We start from the raw sequence: 20,332 nt of genomic DNA on the forward strand, positions 1-20,332 counted from the left end.
CGTTCTCTCTGCTGGTGAAATGGTATTTTAATGTAGGCTACACATACATTAAAATATAAATTAAAACAACTTAATAAAAACATGATACTTTATAAGATGTGTACCATTGTGTTGCGATCCGGTGTTAACATTATTGGATTGTTTTGTCTTTACATTGAAATTTCATATATCATATAATCTGCTTACAGTACACCACTGAGCTGATGTAAAACATTTCAGCAAAAGTGATGTTATTTGACAATGCTCAACACTAGAGTATCAGAGTACTATACTTCGTAAAATCTTTTTACTATAACAATAAAGCTACATTTATCGGAATTTGTCAGTTTTTCAGACCATATCGTATTTAACACTCGTATATTTTGAAATTTCGGTACTAATTCTGATTAATTTCATGTGACTGATCAAGCTACTACATAAGTGTGAGTAACAAAATGCTTTCTTTGTGTCCAGATTTGATTATTTTATTAGGATTAATCTCCAATCTGTCCACAATATACTGCTATCCAACTCAGACCCAGAGGATATGATTTATATTATTTTTGAATAATCTGGCTTGGAATTTCTTTATTCGAATATCGTTTGATTTAATAGCAAATCGAAATACGAACAGAAAGAAATAAAGAGATTTTATAATAATAATAATAATAATAATAATAAGCCTATTATTATTGTAAGCATTATTAGTATTATTAGCCTATTATTATTATTATTATTATTTTCGTTATTGCTTAAATATTTCTGTCACATACGTTGGCAGATTAGATACTTAGTCTGATCATATTTTAATTATATTTATTATATATTATTAAATGGTAACTTTAGCTGAATCAAGCCGTGGTCACATCGCATAGTTCTTCTGGGTTGAACTCCAGGCTTTATACTAATAGCTGCGCCTGGGTATGAGTACAATAGTACAGAAAATGAGCTCACATTGGAAAGATTGTACCTCTTGTTGGATTTATATGAATTAAATACACTTTCAAGCTGTCTATAGGCTAGACATAACAAGGTGCCACAGAAAGTCGCAATACAAAAACAATTTGTAACGTTTTGTTATTATTGTGGAGGTACATAAAATAAAGCATTTATATTTCCTTCCTGTAATCACAGTGTAAGGGATCGCACCGGCGCAGCTGACCTGAGAAGTGCAGAAACAAAAAATACAAAAAATCTAGCTTAATTTTCGTTTGTCCACTTTTCAAATAAAACGAAATAATAATAAATGTCGTTTTAACAAGAAAACATTTTATTACGAGAAAAGATGTTGTTTTAACAACATAACATCATGACATCTCGTTATTAGACAGAATTAAGTGGAAAATGTGTGGCAGCAATGCGTCACTGGACTACACACAGCAACGATTATATAGAGAGCTAAACAGCCATCTAGTGTTTACACAATGGTATTACAGATAATAAATGGCGAATACGTTAGAGATAAACATTTAATAAATATTTTATTAATATTTTACAAAATCCCCTTAAATTACAACATGTTAAAGTGAAAAAATATTACTGTTAGTTCAATTATTATATTGAACCAAATTTTAATATAAAAAATTTACTCGTCCCTGATCAGTAGACAGGTGAAATTATGCATGTGCATAGTGCAAATACTAGGCCATCTGCAATTATCAAAATTACAATGAACTAATATATCATATGTAGCCTAAAAAGGATACTATACAGCTCGAAATTCATTATGAACACACAGCTTAATGATACACAACTTATAAAGTATCATGTTTTAATTATTTATTTATTTATTTACCTTTTTATGTATGTGTACATTAAAATACCATTTCACCGGCAGAGAGAACGATCCTGAACTAAATATAGATAACTGTTTTGGCATGTTGTGTGTTTACTGAACCAATCAGTAAATGGAGAGTCCGCGAGAGCCTCATTTGATTGGCTACAAGAAGGTGGTGGACCCGCCCTCTCTCTCTCACGCTTGCAAAACTGAGTAAGTGAGAAAATCGTGCCAAAAGTGTAAGCGCAGATAAAAGAAAGACGGAGCTGTACATATCGGATTATTACGGCAACGTTTTGCCCTACATACACAACAAGCATTTAGACATTTGCAACAGTTTGTTTTCACAAATACAGATTGGTTCTACGCAGTCAATACGTTTTGCAGTTCTTTAAACTGTTGTTTTCGCTTGCAAATCACTGTTCACAGGCTTGCAGTACTTTTGACCATATTTTGGCGAAAACAACGTGCCAAAAGTGTAAGCGCAGAGAAATGAAAGTTGGAAGAATACAGATCATATTTCTTTTGCATTAGCATGAAGCTGCAGTTTCACAGAACATGAATTACACTTACGAGTAACAGTAAAATTCTGCAAATTATTTTTTCTTACGCTTGAAACGCGATTTACACCTTTACAAAGCTTCTCTTGCGCATGCAAATTTAATTTACACTTACAGTCTCAAGTACACTTACACAACTCTTACCCCGCGTATGCAAATAATTTAGGCATTAAAATATCTCCATAAAGTCACCTACATCTTGGATGCCCTGGGGGTAAGCAGATAAACATCACATTTTTATTTTTGGGTGAACTATCCCTTTAAAGTTTGTGGTCAGTTTTTAAGTTTGTGAAATAAGTCTCTTATGTTCACCAAGAAAACTGCATTTGTTTGATCATAAATAAAAACAGTAATGTTTCTGATTACACTTTTTTTTAAAAATATGTGAATATATTGTAAAAATGTCATTTATTCCTGTTTTTGCAAAGCTGAATTTTCAGCATCATTTCTGAAGAATCGTGTGACACTAAAGATTTGCATAATGGTGCTGAAAAATCACTTTTTAAGACATACTAAAATAGAACACGGTTATTTAAAAACATAATTTTACAATATTTCTGTTTAACTGTATTTTAATCAAATAAATGCAGCAGTGGTGAGCATAAAAGACTTCTTACAAATACATGACAAATCTGACCGTTAAACTTTTGAATGGCTGTTTATGTGTGAGGTAATACTTACTAGTCATATGGCTCATCATTTCTAGAGATGTTCTTTGACAGGAGATTCGCTCCAACTCTGCTGTGCCATTAGCATCAAGAATCTAAGAAGGAACATAAACAATCTGTCACAGGGCCAACAATACAATGCCAAGTTTATTAGAAATAAGCTATAGCAGAGGTGAAATGCAGAATAGAAAAATAAAAATATACAAAACATACTATATATATATGTATTAGTGGTGGGCCGTTATCGGCGTTAACTAGGGCTGTGCGATATGGACAAAAGAAACCTATCACGATTTTCTTGAACAGTATTGCGATTTTGATTTTAATCACGATTTTGACACAGACGTGTTTTACAGTGTGAATCTAAAACATTTTTTTTAAAGGAAGACAATAGGGATGCTCATATTGACCGTTTAACCGTTAACCGACAGTAAGAATTTTAACCGATTATTACTATCAGTTAAACGGTTTAAAAGGGTTTTTTTTTTTTTTTTTTTTTTTTTTTACGTTTGCTGCATGGTGAAAGAAATAATGCTATTTGTAAGTTATCTGTTTACTCACGCGTGCGTGTCGACACGTGCAGTGTGGCTGTACAGACATATTTCGCTTCACCTTTACTTAGTAAACAGATGTAGTATATGCAACTCAATGGCAAGTGGCATTATTGGGTTATTAGAGAGTGAATCCGTGTGTGAATGTATTAGGGCTGCAACTAACGATTATTTTGATAATCGATTAGTTCACCGACTAATTTTTCGATTAATCGATTAGTTGGCTTAAAAATTTCAATTATTTATTTATTTTTAAAATCGCACTATTCCACATTCTAAATGCTATGAACACACAGTGCTAAACAATTTACAACAATTCACCTGTCGTAATAAAGAGAAAAGACAAATATCTGAAGAAAAACACACTAACAAGCATAAAATAGTGTTTCTGCTATTTATTCTGCCGTGTCGGTGTTTAGTGTCCCGCCTACAGCAGCATCAGCGAGCGCAAGTGCCTTCAGCAGAGTTCCACGTTCAGATGCACGCAGTAAGATTAAACTGGCCGCAAAGCCCCAGCTAAAGTAATTACCATGAATGTGGCGGGGGAAAATTAAGGAGATATTCAAATTATTTATTAATAAACTAGAATTTTCTGAGTCAGTGTCGCAAAGATCTGCTCACTGGACGCGCTTTTAAAGCCTAAATGCATCTTTATGGATTAGGCCTATATCTAATAAAATAGTTTTGTTTTCGATTTGAATTATTTCGTTTTATAGTAGTGCAGTAATAATTTAAAGTAAATGTATTACTCTTACATTTATGAGCAAAAATGAAGTTTCACATGGCGCTTGCACCTTCATGTCCTGTAAAGCTTTCACTCTGCGCACAAACGATTAGATGTGCGCCTATAGGGCCTACACATTTATCTAAGTTAAACGATTAAACTAATATTGTAATATGCTTTCAGTTTTTTTTATTTATATATCAAAGGATTTTAATTTATATCGTGATGATTTGAGAAGGCTAAATTCATATGTCGGCCGCTGGGCGCTTCGTTACTTTAAAAAACAAAAACTTGAATTTCACAAAAAGTGTTCCAAATATATTTCTAAATTAACTTTATAAACTAAAGAAACAAAAATAAATGTAATTACCTTGTTATTAAAAACAGCAGCTGCGCAATGGGGAAGAGAAAGAGAGGTTCCAGTCGGAATCGAGCCAGTAATTCTAATCAGCTGTCGAGGTTTCTATAGCCTAAATACCGCACCACCGTAGTTGGTAAAAATCTGCCACCGTCACAGCCCTGGCCTATAGTTCCTACCCTTCACAAATACGTGCACTAAATATTGTATTTAAATCTAAATTTAACATTCAACGGCTGACATGAATGTTTTTGCGCTGACTCAGTATTAAGTGTCTCCCTGTGTTCTTTGTTCCGGGTGTCTGACGCTCATTCAGTAAAGATTTAAACTTAGCACAGACTGCCAGGATGGACTTTTATGCATAAATGGAAATGCTTGTGTGAATTTGTGACATTTACAGATAAGGATATGACCGTAAACTAAAAGTTTTTATACGAGCATGCAAACGGTTCTGTCAAAGCGCCTCACAGGGCAAGCCATTACGCTATCAGCTTCAAAATAGAGATAGTTTAAAATAAAGAATTCTCATGTTTTGTGCAGCTCAGATCACGAATCTCTCCTGCAGCATCTCAGTCTGTTTCCTCCACTCTTCTTAGATGCATTATGTCTATAGACATGCGTCATTCAGTGCTGTAATTTGACGTGATCATTTGAAGTGCACTTGCACTGTGGGCGGAATGAGAATCGTTGTCGACGAATTTCATTATCGATAATAATCGATTTTATCGATTAGTTGTTGCAGCCCTAGAATGTATTCAAATTCTGAATGAATTATAGTCTAGAAAGTGCGCAATAGGCGCTCCCGTTACAATCACTGGAAAGCTATCACTCATCCTAGAGTAGTTCATCGCAATCTCATAAAGTTATTAAAAAGTAATAAAATAACCTTTACACTGCACAATTAATCTCTTATTTATATAATGTCAACACTTTCTTTGTTTTAATAAGAGAGTTCGCGAAAGTGTAGAAATCAGCAAAACTGAAACCGGCACTTTGGTTGGTGAGTGGATTGTAACATAGCCTCCTCTGATTGGCCACAGTGATAATCAAATCAACATACATGTCTGTGATTGGCTATTGCTGAACGCAGTAAAACACGTGCTTCTCCACACGCATATGACAGTGGATGGAAGTCCCGAACTGCAAATTGAAAGGGTTTTTGTGATGGTGTTTTTTTCACACTGAGGTATTGGCTGGCCTGCTTTACATTTTTATGTCCGATGAGAAGAATAAGACCAGTACAGTTCTTCAAAGCGCATAAAAGGATTCAGTGTGTTTTAGTTTTGTCATTAATTAGCTAGTTATTTAATTTATACATATATAGTGTAGGCCTATTTATATTATTCTTTTTTTCCATTCAGATTTTCTCTGTTCTCAGAACCGCTGCTGATGCGTGATAATTTAAGTATATGTCAATACAGTTTTTGTTGTTGCTCTGTATGCTGCTGTTTGCACGTTAAAATAAAACATTTGCTTGTATTTTTAATGTATCATCGCAGATACTCGTGCATTCTATTTTTATTTTAAACTAATTTATTATTCTAATTTTATCAGTTAATGGTTAATGTTCGGATAACGAGCAGCGGTTGTCGGTGACGAAAATTAACCGAAATGAGCATCCCTAGAAAACAATTAGATCTTTATCAAAGACCTGTAACATGTCTCTAAAACAGAAGGCGGAAAAAAAAATCACCTAGCAGGTGAAAAAAAAGTTAGGAGCACCAAAAAAATGTAGGCGCAATTTCTTTTTAGTAATGCACTGATCTTGATTCTTCATGGCTGATTCTGACTGCAGATGTTTTACAAGCACATGATCAAAGTAGGCTACACTTTCAATATTCAAAGTGCAAATAGAGACCGAATTTTTCAAGCATGATACAGAACTATAGACAACTACACAACTTATTATAGCCCACATACTAATAACTGCCTAGATATTTTATGTAGCCTAATTTGCGCGCATTGAGGAGTCACTCTCTAAACGCGGGATATTAAAAATGCTTTTGAATGCGCATCTGCGTTTTACTTTTGGTTTCGTTTTATCGATCGTGCAAGACTCTCAATGGCGCTCAGCGTGCATTCTACAATTAAAGAGATTATTTTAACAAAACCATTTGAAATATGAGAGGACACAAACAGGATTTTGAAAAGCATGTCCCCAGTGAAAATTATGCCCCTTTGTGAGTGGAACTCTGCCGCTGAGTTATCATCTGATGTGAATGAATGCCCCTCCCACCAGCAGTGATGTCATGCATTAAATTTGTGCACCTGAGTCTGTCTCTCAGTAATGACTGTGGTGAATTATCATTGTATTGATGCATTTGACGTTATGTGACGAGTCGGCTGCCTCCCCCCTAAATATCATCACCACCCCGTCCCTTATTCGCCGCCCTTCTCCAGGCTCCCGACGGGAGTGGGTGTGTAGGGGAGAGGAGGGGCGCGAAAACATCCCGGGCTGGCGGCGTGTGATGGGGAGCACCTGAATGGAATGAAGGCTCATCACTGCCGCTGTTTAAATGCCAAGCGCGCCTCTCCTCAGGAGACCGGTCTCTCCCCCGTGCATGCACGCTGGTGTCCTCGCGGGTCCAGGAAGGGGTGAAGAGGGAACCAGCGCCGCCAGAACGACAAGCTGCCGGACCCACGGTCCGGCCAAGGACCACACCCGCGACGGCCGACGGGCCAGGATGCCGGGCCGTAGAATTCCCCGCAGGAAGCGCCGCGGAGGCGCGGGAGGACGAAGCCGCAGGAAGATGCCGCCGCCCCTAGCGCCCCGGTCCCAAGCGGGGGAGCGTGTGCGGCCGCCGGACTCCGCCCCTTTCCTGGACCCTTCCCTACCGAACACTGCCCTCCTTCACGAAACCCCCTTCACACGAGGACGCCAGATTCCCCTGTTTATTTTGGACACTGTTATTTCCCCCTTTGGACACTTTTTCTTTCATTTTCTGTTTAATAAAAGCCTCTCCGAGGCCTGACGCCACACCCACTGTGTCTGTCGTTCGTCCCTCCCGCCACAGTTATTATTAATAGCATATATCATATAATGTGCGTATTTGATTGCTTTTCAATCAGACTGAAATCCATGCAGGAATAAATAGTCTATCGCGAGCGTTTTGGTGTGCAAAGACCAAGCGCGGGCATTCTCAATACTTAAAAGAGCTAAACTGGACAGTCTTTCTTGTAACATTGTGCTCTGAGAAATGTATTGATGATTTCAATTTCGAGAACGAATGATAAATTGTATAGAAAAGTCTGGTGACAAGTCGTCAGTGAACAGCTGACAGGTCATTGTCGCAGAAGCGGACCAGAGCCCAAAAACATAAATATATTTCACTTAAATCATTTACAGATTAACAAAAGGAAAGGAGAAAAATGTGCTGAGTTTTGATTCATTTTGACATGATCCACGAGCAAACCAGCATTGATGTGACTAAATTACGAGTTGGAAAAAAAAATGCCGTGATTGCACTGGCGCCTCACGCGCACACACACATTTTTGCTACCTTAACATTGTAGCTTGTTGATTATCAAAATAAAATACATTTAAAGAAAAATATAAAGGTTACAATTCTTAATTTAAATAGTCAATTTAGTGTGAGCTGCGCCTCACTGTGCTGTTATAGTCTTTGTGAAGGATAATGTTGTGGATAATTTGTTGTGGAGAGAAGGGAATAAAATAACCTAGGTGTTTATAATGTTTGTGTACTTTGATTTAGGCTACCGGTATTTTAGCCTACATTAGCTATTTCTGAATGTAATAATTAAATGCGACGTATGTTTTTTCCTCTCAAAACGCTATTTTACACAGGTATCGTGTTTTAACTATATAGCAAATATTTTAAATATCTTGAAAATATACTTTAATGTATTTAAAGCGTTTAAAGCTTTTTCTTCCGTTTAAAACATTTGGCCAAAATCTAGAAAAGATAATGCTGTCTTGGCTATGACTAAGCACAAGGTAGGTTACCAGATCATGACTCTCTTCGGGTTTTTTTTCTTTTTGAGTATCCTAAAGAAAACGCTGAACGGTAATGAGAACGCATAAACAGAAATGTTGAAATATCGATTCTGCTCAGAGTGGATCACTTTTTTTCGTTTTAAGCTGCTTAAAACATACAGAGCAACGCACATGACATGCAGGGGAAAAATAAAAGCACATCGTCCGCACGAATTCGTATTTTCTCATGTTACTAAACTGTGCATGACATTAGCAAATCGTGACCAGGGTTAAATCAAATCAACGAACAAATTATTATATCGTGCACTCAAATTACTTAATACAAGGGAACGAGTTAGTATGCCTAAGTTGTGCACACGATTTAGTAAAACGAGGGAGCGACATACTAGGGGTGGGCGATATGACCTAAAATTAATATCACGGTATTTTTCATCTTTTGAACGGTGACTATATAATATCACGGTATTACTTTTTTTGGTACATTTTGGGAGGAGTAGCCTGTCCTGTCCCTTTAGTATGAATAAAGGTAATATTTTTATAATAAGTAAATGGTAGGTATCCTTATCAAAAAGAGACATGGGAGAGTATGCATTCTCAGCATATTTATTTTGCAAAAAACCTAAAGATCTTACTTAACAGTGTACAACAAAACAAAAATTTTTTTTTATTGAAATTTAATTTCTGCAATATTTAAAACCTTTAAATAACTGAGGAAATCAACCCATGGCAACAGTTTAAAAGTAGACCAATTCTGTGGGGAAAAACGTGGACTTGGCAACCCTGCATCCATCACGAGCTGCTGGAGTTAATGTCATTGCACACATGAGTACGAAATTTTCGTCCGAGATTTTTGCACATAAAAAAAAATACAGGTTATGTTAATCGAGTTTACACACTTGTAAGCAGGGATAACTACATATAATTTATAATTTAGCTCAAAGGGAATTGAATATGATTCAATAGGGAATTTCAACAGAATCGCTGTTTTACGGCTGTTTCAGAGTCGACCCGCGATTCATTCACAAGCCGTGTAACTGAAACTCTGCAATGGATATTACTATCCAGAATATAGTGAAAACACTATATATTAGCACAGTAGCAAAATCAGCAGTTTAAGGCATTAATTTATAAGCACAAAACACAAGATACTTATCTTTTCTAAGAAAAATATGATTTTAATGGATAAACCTAACACATACAAACTAATCTAACATAAACACACGCATTCACAAAGGTTGCAGAAAGAGAAAGTGAGGAAAGAATGAGTTTAAAGGAATGAAAATATGAAGTCCCAAGTTAGCAATATGTGCAATTGCTTAGACCTGAACAACTATCAATCACTTAATTAACCCTCGTATTGAGTCTCTCAAAGAGGTTATTAAACTTTATATCAAAATGCACCAGTTCAGTAAAATTCTGGAGGTTACTTGCGCGTTGCCTTTGGGAATTCCTTTGGTTGCGTCGCTTCAGAAAGGGGCTTTCCCGAGGTTGCTGATTGGTTGGTTCTGTGGTCCTTTGTGAAGACTTGGGCGTTGCTGGATATGAGAGCGGAGCGCTGTTACAGTTCAGGTCCGCGAAGACGTTTGGGTCAGTCGCGGCTTGCACAAACTTAACTAGAAACGAAACTCTCAACGGAAAGAAATAAAAAGAATTAAAGTAAAAGAATGGAGTGTGATGATCTCCTCATGTTTCCTTTAGAGGAGCGTCTGGCATGCAGGCCAGGCGGCGCGAAGCGCAAAGATTAGGACAGAGGGTTGTAAGGGGTGAGAGAGATAAGAGAGTAAAAAAAGAGCGATTTTAGGGTGTCCTGGGGTTTTAAACTCAGCTTTTGGACACATCCCAAAATGATGTCTTGACCAATTAGAACATTGGCTGAACTCCGGTGGGCGGCTGGTTCCACCTTCCACCCCATAAATCACAATGTTATCTTATTAGTCCCGTGATCCCAAATTCCCGCTCTTTGCAGAGATAAATTTGGACATGATTTCTATAACAAGACTATAATACATTTTGCAAAGAATTGAATTACAGGAACATTTAGAGAATGCGATTTCAAACTCGGGCACATCAAACACAAGTATAAATCATCAAACTATTCAATAGTTATCAAAAAGGGACATACACAATAAGTGATTCAAACATAATAGACAAATGTGTGGGTTACATATATGATAGGAAGTTATACATAGAAATGACGAGTTGCTCATGAGTCCTTTTAGCATCATTTTAGTGTCATATGTACATCAATAGGCAGTTTCCTGTGCCATACTGTGTTCTGTGAGGAACAAAGAGGTCGAGACGCCATAGAAGAAATTTCAGGACCTGTCCTCTGTGTGGGGGAAAACCAACCATATCGCTAATGACTTTACTCATGTGATGTTCAAGATGTGCATCTCTTTGACAATTAATCTTGGTTACTTGCTCCAAATTTGACAATCTCCTTATTCGAAGGATTTGATTATGAAGAAGTGTCTTTTGTGTTAATGTTGCGAATTCTTAGTTAGGTTTACTTCAGGCTGGCGGTCTGGCGCCAGGCTATCAAACGTCAGATTTATGACGGGGCCTCTTGTGGAATTTGTGGAGTTTGATGTTGTAGAAATGTTTTTTTCTTCTAATCGAGTCTCCCAAATTGTTTGATTCGCGCTGATATCCTACACACTGCCTATGAAACTTTCGTCCGTCATAAAAAAAATTCGGATCGTGTTTGATTTTCTGCATTTTCGCATCCATGATAAGCATTTTGATAAAGATGGCGAATATGAGGGGAAAAAAAAAACGCATACGAAAATCGGACTCAGTGTACAATGACCTTTAGATTTGAATGATCACGGGTCGAAAGTAAAGAGAGATGACAAAAATAGACTGGAGGATTTGCTGCAATCTTGTACCCACTGACAAATTTCTGTTATAAGATGTGCTGCTCCCTTTACAGAGTGTGCGTTATCGCAAAATCGAAGGTAAAAGTAAACAGCGCGAGCACTCATTTAAAAGCGATTGCATTGCACATCGTTCATAAATGCTGGTTATACATTAACATTATTTGACGAACAGTTTTAATGCCGGATTCATAATCAACGATCCATGCAAGCAAACATGCGTGCATCACACACGAAAACAATGCTCAGTTGCTCACTGGATAGACATTAAGACAAATCACAGAATTTAAGTAATGTTTTTTTTTGTTTGTTTGTTTTTTAAATAAAGTTAAATAAGCGCAGTTAATTTACATTTGACCCCAGTTAAAGTATTTACTCGTCTAAGATTCCTCAATCTGTTTAACGAACTACGGTAAAAAAAAAAAAAAAAAAAAAAAACGGGACAACACTCATTTCAGCAACAATAATAGGCAATCTTGTTTAATGATTCAGATGATAATGTTAAAATGAGCACAGTTCTTCTTTATATAGACTCGGGTGTCTGTCTTTCAGGTCCTTTGCGAAATTAGTGGTGTTAGCGCCTTTTGTTAGCACTGCTCTGTAGCAACTCTTATATGTTGGCTTGCTTGTGTACTTCGGCTTTCCATGTTCATTTGTTTCATATCCGAAATATTTCCAGATAGCGCTCCTGCTGTGCTCTTTATCAAACAAAGCCGGTCGCGGAGTGCCGCGCTCTCCTTTCTATTCGCTTCACTTGAATGAGACGGCACCGCGGTCACGTGTGGTGTTTGTAAACTCGCCTTTGTGTAGAAGTGAAAGTGACAGCTCGCTAGTATCGATACTTCGGGAAATTAGTATTGGTATCGTTCGGATATTTCAGTATCGATATTTATCGAAATATCGATATTTTTGACAACACTACAAGATATATAGTATAAGGACAGGTATTCAGACCACAACTGAACGTTTGAAGAAAATGTAATGCCTTATTATTTAGAATTAGTTATTATTGATGTAAATGCAGCCGTTCGAGGCACATAATTGATTTATTACGGTATTAGAAAATCCATATCGTGGCACAATGCCACACCGGTGCTGACTATGACACCGGTGTACCGCCCACTCCTACGACATACTATTGTGCGCAAGCTTAAAACTTTTCCCCTGGGGCTCCATAAGCCACTTTAAGCGTAAACATATCCTCGTTGAGTATGGCGCGTTTGTATTAGAAGTATAGTGTTATTGACAAGTAAAATGTGAGAAAAATTATTTTTCCTCTGTTGTTATTATAGAACATTAAACTCGCTCCACTGCATTACTTTTGCGCTCAAGTCTCGCGTCTATTGCAGCGCCTCGAAGTCACTGCTTTTTAGAATGTCCTGCGACGGGGCCCCCCAAAGGGTCGGGGCCCCCACACACTGCGGGGGCTGTGGGGGTGTCCCGTACGCCACTGAGTATATGGGCACGGAGGCACCAGAATTGTATCTGACAGAATGTACGCTATAGCACGAAATATATTATATTTCTTCAAAAGCGGTTTGTGGAGACCTTTTATTTTTCACAATCGAAAGAGAGAATGGCGAACCTGTCACTGTATCAGCTCACATCAGTCTGTGCAGTAGTTAGGCTAGCGAAAGTTGTAAAGAAATGAAACCAAGTCGGACCACAACAGTTTCTCGCACTCGCATGAATGCTCCCAAATATAATTTCAGGTCACGCAGATTAAATTTTGGGAGCAAATGCGACCAAAACGTTCACAATTTCGAGCCCTGCCTAGTAAAGGTGGAACAAAATGTTATGTTAGCACGGCGCGAGCACTTTAATACCGCGCTGTTACGTCCCACTTTTGGGTTGTTTGGCTTCCCATACAAAGTCATAGGCAGCGCAGCATATCTCTGTGCAGCGCAAAAGCCCGGGTGGACAGTTTGTTAAATATAAAGCGGGAGAATACAGATACAGTATTTTGCTCGTGCCCTTGCTGTCCTGGGCCCTTTAGATGTCGTGGGCCCCTGGGCAATTGCTCAGTTGCCCGTATGGTTAATTCGGGCTTGGACCCACTCGCAAGTAATTAGAATGCATTTTTTTTTATTACCCGACCCACGGATATAACCACCATCCGTGCATCACTGTCTCCGAGCAAGGCGGAGTAATCACAACGCTGCATTGTTTGTGAGAGCCGCCACCTTCTCGACCCCACGCACAGAGTGAAATTCTCTGACTCGGATACAGGAAAATTAAAACAGAAACATTATAACACTGGGGCTAGTTCGCATCAGTTCTATGCTTTTCTTTCACTAAGTGAAAGCAACACTTCATAGTAATATATAGTAAATATATGGCCATGGGACTTAAGCCTTACCTTTATCTCTCAGAGCTGTTATTGAATCTTACAAAAGTTTTGGCTTGGGGTCCTTCACAGCAGCGAGTTCCACCGCACCAAAGAACTTATACTGACAAGAAGTGAAAGTCAATAGAACGTTCCATTGCAACAGCGGCGCCCAGTAGCAGCCCTACACTTCCGCCATTTTGGAGTGGAAGCCACTCGGCAGTAGAGCCCTGCGCGGGACTGTTTTCTTCACCCTGCTCCCGCCCGCGCTCACTGAATTTTTGACCATTACCGCCCGCTCCCGCAACGTGTGTGTTACACTCCCGCAATATGTATGTCCACTCCCGTCCGCACCCGCAAAACTCTGAGAATTTATTCCCGCACGATAATAGAGATGCATTGATTTTGAGTCTTCTCCCGTCCCGCAGGAAAAAAACAAACAAACGTATTTGTACTGCTATTATTAAAGAGTTTCATGTTTGTTTCTTTCCCTGGCCTGCATGTATTCTGACGCACTAGTAGGGAAGATGAATAGTACCCTGGGCTATCGGGGACATCTAAAACGCTTAGGCTACCGCGCGTTTCTTTAGACTTCAAGTACTTTGATTTTGGCTATTGAAGTATTCCGTAGGCTTGATGGTTCCTGGTGTAAATGTGAAGAAAGCATGTCTGAAAAAGCAGCTAGCCTATGAGAACACAAAAAGACAAAACACACAATACATTCGAATATAATTTCGTTTTTATCAAAAACGTTGCACCATCACACGGCACATAAAAATAGGCTTTGCAAAAAATACAATTATAAACTACATGAAAACAGCAGTTTTGCAATTATTAACCAAAGCCAGATGAAAAAATGCAAATAAGAATAAAAACATTCAGACTTAGGCAGCCTGCTCAATAACACTGGTATCATCACGCCTCTTGACCTACTGTAATTAGCAAATGGCAACGAGAGGCTGTGCTAAAAAAAAAAACAACACTAATAAATAACATAAAATAAACAATGTTAACGAATTTAACAAATGAATCACTTTGCAATATTGCTGTGGAGGAAGAGAATGTTGCTGATTGACTGCGGTCCCAATCCCGTGCGTCTCTCTTCCAAGATGCGCCCACAGACACTTAAAGGCTCGCTCTGAAGGCACACTGGATGCGGGGATACTAAAGATGAAACGTGCCAGCTTTGAGCTTTTATTTGCGATTTTATTTGCTGTCGCTAGGCTACCTTCCGATCCCGCAGTGTTTTTTTTAGCTGCCCATTCCAGTCCGCAGCAAAGTTCAAACCGCCCTCTCCCGCGAGATTTGCGTTGGGTCCCAATCCCAATGCAGCCCTCTACTCGGCAGTCCACTACCTTCATGCTGTCGCTATGGCAAATATCAGCTGCTTTGTTTAAAAAAAAAAAACGTACATTAAAGCTAAAATACACAATCTGAATCATGACATTTTTTTAATACTAATTTTCGTTTATTTCTCAAGCATTTTTGTATTATATTTCTTCTGGTAATTATTAAACCATAACTCGTTTGTTATTAAAAGGATTTTTGTACATTTTGTACGTACTCTAACCTTTGTTATTAATGCAATAAAAAAAATATGACAACACAGAATAATGTACATTATCAAAAACAGACTTTATCTTGCATTTATTTATCGCAAAATCTTTGCTCTCTAGCATTATAAACTGAACTAATACCAACATATATAATATATTTAAGGACATGCATCAGAAAATTGGGAATGTTAGACAGTAAATACAGGTCCTTCTCAAAAAATTTGCATATTGTGATAAAGTTCATTATTTTCTGTAATGTACTGATAAACATTAGACTTTCATATATTTTAGATTCATTACACACAACTGAAGTAGTTCAAGCCTTTTATTGTTTTAATATTGATGATTTTGGCATACAGCTCATGAAAACCCAAAATTCCTATCTCAAAAAATTTGCATATCATGAAAAGGTTCTCTAAACGAGCTATTAACCTAATCATCTGAATCAACTTATTAACTGTAAACACCTGCAAAAGATTCCTGAGGCTTTTAAAAACTCCCAGCCTGGTTCATTACTCAAAACCGCAATCATGGGTAAGACTGCCGACCTGACTGCTGTCCAGAAGGCCATCATTGACACCCTCAAGCAAGAGGGTAAGACACAGAAAGAAATTTCCGAACGAATAGGCTGTTCCCAGAGTGCTGTATCAAGGCACCTCAGTGGGAAGTCTGTGGGAAGGAAAAAGTGTGGCAGAAAACGCTGCACAACGAGAAGAGGTGACCGGACCCTGAGGAATATTGTGGAGAAGGACCGATTCCAGACCTTGGGGGACCTGCGGAAGCAGTGGACTGAGTCTGGAGTAGAAACATCCAGAGCCACCGTGTACAGGCGTGTGCAGGAAATGGGCTACAGGTGCCGCATTCCCCAGGTCAAGCCACTTTTGAACCAGAAACAGCGGCAGAAGCGCCTGACCTGGGCTACAGAGAAGCAGCACTGGACTGTTGCTCAGTGGTCCAAAGTACTTTTTTCAGGTGAAAGCAAATTTTGCATGTCATTCGGAAATCAAGGTGCCAGAGTCTGGAGGAAGACTGGGGAGAGGGAAATGCCAAAATGCCTGAAGTCCAGTGTCAAGTACCCACAGTCAATGATGGTCTGGGGTGCCATGTCAGCTGCTGGTGTTGGTCCACTGTGTTTTATCAAGGGCAGGGTCAATGCAGCTAGCTATCAGGAGATTTTGGAGCACTTCATGCTTCCATCTGCTGAAAAGCTTTATGGAGATGAAGATTTCATTTTTCAGCACGACCTGGCACCTGCTCACAGTGCCAAAACCACTGGTAAATGGTTTACTGACCATGGTATTACTGTGCTCAATTGGCCTGCCAACTCTCCTGACCTGAACCCCATAGAGAATCTGTGGGATATTGTGAAGAGAAAGTTGAGAGACGCAAGACCCAACACTCTGGATGAGCTTAAGGCCGCTATCAAAGCATCCTGGGCCTCCATAACACCTCAGCAGTGCCACAGGCTGATTGCCTCCATGCCATGCCGCATTGAAGCAGTCATTTCTGCAAAAGGATTCCCGACCAAGTATTGAGTGCATAACTGAATATATTTATTTGAAGGTTGACTTTTTTTGTATTAAAAACACTTTTCTTTTATTGGTCGGATGAAATATGCTAATTTTTTGAGATAGGAATTTTGGGTTTTCATGAGCTGTATGCCAAAATCATCAATATTAAAACAATAAAAGGCTTGAACTACTTCAGTTGTGTGTAATGAATCTAAAATATATGAAAGTCTAATGTTTATCAGTACATTACAGAAAATAATGAACTTTATCACAATATGCTAATTTTTTTAAAAAAGGACCTGTATATAACAGGAATATAACAGCTTAACTGTAAACTGTTTTTGCAGTATTGTCTTATATTAATGTCTGTTAAAGCATTACTAAAAACTCAAATTATTTAATTATTTAGTTATGAAAGCATCAGCAATACATCATGTTCTACAAGATCATCATATTTGTAGTGTGTTCCATGGGTTTAACACATTCAATATAATGTATAAATACAATATATATTTCAGACCTATAATAGTAAATAATAATAGTAAAAGTAAATGCATAAAGTTGCATAAAATAAAAATACAGCAGGTTGCCTCAAATGCAATGGTTGGATTCCACAATTGATAACATAAAACATATATAATAATACAATACAACTTTTACTGTAGTAGTCATAACATTTACTGATGACTTAATTTGAGAAATTGTCTATTGTGCTTCTGAATTGGCTGTGAGATTCGCCAATTTTTGCGTAAGATGTGATGGATTCTGATCTGGAAAATAAATCTAACAGTGTAGAGTGACTTTTTCGTCTCAAACACTACCTCTCTGCAGTCATTGCGCTCTTTTATTTCCACTTCTGTCTGCTTCTGTGCTGTTGTCCAGTTGGAATTTTCACTCCAGAATGGCGGCCGCGCTACCGAAGCACCACCTAGTGGCTGTTACCAAAACAGCAACAGAGTTTCGCCTCTTGGTATTCTATACTCTTTGACCGCACCAATAACACGGGGCTGCCCGCAGACGTGCCTGACTTTAAATCGGCGCTACTAAACACTGATATTGGCTGATGCCGATATATTAAAAAATGGCAAATATCAGCCCGATATATCGGCCGACCGATGTATCGGTCGACTTCTATTTAGCTGTGCAGGTGCAAAAAAGCTTGTTTTGCTGCTTGATATTGCAAATTGGTGTGTCGTACCGTAATATTTTAATGTATTATCTTAATTATGAACACACTGGTTTGTAGTGCAAACAGTTTTACCGTTTACTGCACATTGTTATTCTTGTCGTTATTTCCTTATAGCGTCGAATGAACTGGAAATCTCATCAAAAGGCTTATTAAAGAATAAAGTGGATAGTTTCTTCTTTACTTTTTTGGAGTCCTGTATATGTTTTATACCTCTTACTGTCTTTTTTTCTTTCAGGACTTGAGTGTCAGTGAGGGCCCAAATTATCTGACTGCATGTGCTGAACCCTCTAAGATTCCTCAGCGGCATTTCTGTGCGGTGTGCGGCTTCCCTTCAAACTACACTTGCGTGTCATGTGGAGCTCGCTACTGCTGTGTCCGATGTTTAGGAACACATCATGAGACCAGGTAAGATGCTCATTCACTAATCGAGTATTTTCACTACACATTATCAATCAGCCATATTAGCAGCACTGAACCGAACAAAACTAGCATATTTTGTTGGTTATTACTGTTGAAAATGGTCAGTTATTGTCATGTTTTGGGCTGTACTAAACAGCCCAAAACCGGGAAAAACATTTGGAGTACTATAGACTTTTAAAAGTTATAACAAATCAAGAAGAAGAGTGCAAAAAACTGTCTAAGGAACAAAAGGCATTTGTGGTTGGCCAAACTAAACCAGGATTTCCAGGGCAAGAATCTTGACAACATGTGTATTTGTTCTCATCATTTCCAGTCAGGTAGGTGAAATATTAGGCTAATATCTTAATTGATACTGCTCAAATGTATCTTTACCACCTATTAAAGGGATAGTTCACCCAAAAATGAAAATTTGATATTTATCTGCTTACCCCCAATGCATCCAAGATGTAGGTGACTTTGTTTCCTCAGAAAAACACAAACGAAGAATTTTAATGAAAACCGGTGCAGTCTGCCAGCCTTATCATGGACGTGGATGGGCACCAAACCTTTAAAAGTAAACAAAAAAATGCACAGACAAATCCAAATTACACCCTGCGGCTCGTGATGATACATTGATGTCTTAAGACATGAAACGATCGGTTTTTGCGAGAAACTGAACAGTATTTATATCATTTTTTACCTTTGATACACAGCCACGTCCATCTGTCATGAGCACGAGTTTGGTATCAGTCACGTCACATGTGCACGCGCTTCTGGCGTAGTATACGCAAACGCCGTAAGGGGAAATCAGTGAAAAGTCCCGGATGAGTTTGCGCAAGCAAACGTAATCTTTTAGCTTTAAATTGGTTTAAACAATCAGGATAAGCTCAACTATTTACCATTTTGAATAGCCGCTATACCCACAATCTCTGCGCACTGTGTAATCAATGAGTGTTGTATACATGCGACAGATCGCTTCCGGCGTTTGCGTATTCTACGACAGAGCGCGTGCACATGTGACGTGACTGATGCCAAGATCGTGCTCAGGAGAGATGGACGTGGCTGTGTATCAAAGGTAAAAAATTATATAAATACTGTTCAGTTTCTCGCAAAAACCGATCGTTTCGTGTCTTAGGACATCAATGTATCGTCACGAGCCGCAGGGTGTAATTTGGATTTGTCTGTGCATGTTTTTGTTTACTTTTAAAGGTTTGGTGCCCATCCACGTCCATGATAAGGCTGGCAGACAACACCGGTTTTCATTAAAAATCTTCGTTTGTGTTTTTCTGAGGAAACAAAGTCACCTACATCTTGGATGCATTGGGGGTAAGCAGATAAACATCAAATTTTCATTTTTGGGTGAACTATCCCTTTAACTTTAACTTCTGTCAAAATATTGTGCCCTTTCCTGCTTACTAAGTCCTTCTCTATATGTTTTAGCAGCTTCCACACGTTTTTTCCGGTGACTGTCACTCATTTCAGTTTCGTGATCTCAGAAAATTCTGCTATAATACATGAATTTCTCTCTACGCGGCAGAATTAATCTCTTATTTACATCGCGTCTACGCTTTGTTCATTATAATGAGAGGATTTAAAAAGCAAAAATTGTGAGTGGATTGCGTACCAGTAATCAATTGATATGTCTGTGATTGACTGTGAATGTTCAACACTACTAAAACATAAATACACTTTGGATTCTGCTGTGAGGTGGCTGCTGCTTACTTTAGTTTTGTTGTTTGTTTATTTAGTTATTAAAGTAAAGTTTGCCGGTTCCCAATTCATTCCTCCCTGAGTCTTGAACTTTGTTACACACATACAGTTTCCTTAATATTCTGGCGACCCATTTTTTAAGACCCGCGACACACCCGAGGGTCGTGACCGAGGGTTTACAAACCACTGGTTT

At 38.3% G+C, this 20,332-nt stretch overlaps 1 protein-coding gene across 2 annotated transcripts in view; it reads left to right on the top strand.

Moving 5' to 3' along the window:
- znhit1 (zinc finger, HIT-type containing 1) overlaps positions 1–20,332 on the top strand; it is a 30,856-nt gene that overhangs the window by 7,372 nt on the left and 3,152 nt on the right. For both annotated transcript variants that reach the window (XM_073839596.1, XM_073839597.1), the window contains exon 4: positions 18,266–18,435. In XM_073839596.1, coding sequence (XP_073695697.1) covers positions 18,266–18,435 — 170 coding nt within the window. The remainder of the gene's footprint in view (positions 1–18,265; positions 18,436–20,332) is intronic.

This window comes from Garra rufa, chromosome 5 (assembly GCF_049309525.1).
Source record: "Garra rufa chromosome 5, GarRuf1.0, whole genome shotgun sequence".
In the NCBI taxonomy this organism is placed as follows: domain Eukaryota; kingdom Metazoa; phylum Chordata; class Actinopteri; order Cypriniformes; family Cyprinidae; genus Garra; species Garra rufa.